This window comes from Charadrius vociferus, unplaced genomic scaffold, assembly GCF_000708025.1.
Source record: "Charadrius vociferus isolate BGI_N301 unplaced genomic scaffold, ASM70802v2 scaffold2206, whole genome shotgun sequence".
Taxonomy (NCBI): Eukaryota; Metazoa; Chordata; class Aves; order Charadriiformes; family Charadriidae; genus Charadrius; species Charadrius vociferus.
The window spans coordinates 27,883-28,855 of NW_009648990.1; the positions used below are offsets into that span (position 1 = coordinate 27,883).

The following is a 973-nucleotide window of genomic DNA, read 5'->3' on the forward strand; positions in this document are numbered from 1 at the left end:
GGAGTCGCGGACGGGAGCGCCGGGGCTGGCACCGTGCTGCGGGAAGGGGAGCGGAGTGGTCCCGCAGGGTGGGCTGTGGGACAACCGGCCGGGCGAGGGGACGGTCCCACCTGGGGACCCTCGTGGGGCTGTCAGAGCTGGGGGGACCTCCGCGGAGCGTTGTGTGGTGAGCAGGCAGAAGGGAGAAGTCCAGCCGTGGTGATGCATCCCCGTCATGGCCGGGTGCCTGTCCCCACGGCCCCACCAGCGCTGGTGCTGAGCCTGACTCCAGCATCCCTGGTGGATGGGGAACTCGGGGGACCAGTCCCTCCAGTGCTCCCACCCAGAGCCGGACCCCTGTTGCCCCCCTCTTGCAGAGCCCGAGGAGAGCCCGCAGCGAGCCCAGCCGCCTTGCCACCATGGACGCCACGGACGTGCCCCTTCAGGCTGAGATGGTGGAGCTGGTGCCCAACGGGAAGCACACGGCTGCGCTCACTGCCTCCGCTGTCCCTTCACTGGCAGGTGACAGGTAGGGACCATGGGACAAGTGGGGGTGCCAGGGGCTTGGGGGGATCCTCCTGGCTGCTCCCTGCCCTTGCGATGGCAGCCAGTGCTGCCTGGGCATGGGGTGGCCGTGGTGGCCCCCAGCTCGGCTTCAGCCTCACGCCCCTCCCACCGGTGGCCAGGTTTGAGGAGAACCAGTCTGGCGCGGCAGAGATGGAAGAGTTCCTGCCCCACGGTGCCGAGAAGAAGCAGACGCACTTCACTGATGTGAGTATCGGCACGGGCACTGCGGTGGCGGCAAGACGGGGGCAGCTCCTGGTGTCACCAGCGCGTCCCCTCCCCATCGTGTCTCGTGTGCGCAGTTCGAAGGGAAGACGTCTTTCGGGATGTCCGTCTTCAACCTGAGCAACGCCATCATGGGCAGCGGCATCCTGGGGCTGGCCTACGCCATGGCCAACACTGGCATCATCCTCTTTCTGTGAGTGCTGGC

General features: G+C 67.8%; 1 protein-coding gene across 1 annotated transcript in view; it reads left to right on the top strand.

Annotated features, from left to right (window-relative positions):
• The first annotated feature begins 398 nt into the window (after positions 1–398).
• The window catches only part of SLC38A3 (solute carrier family 38, member 3), a 15,197-nt gene continuing 14,622 nt past the window's right edge, over positions 399–973 (top strand). The window contains exons 1-3 of the mRNA XM_009887754.1: positions 399–508; positions 666–750; positions 846–961. Of these exons, the coding sequence (XP_009886056.1) occupies positions 399–508; positions 666–750; positions 846–961 (311 nt within the window). The remainder of the gene's footprint in view (positions 509–665; positions 751–845; positions 962–973) is intronic.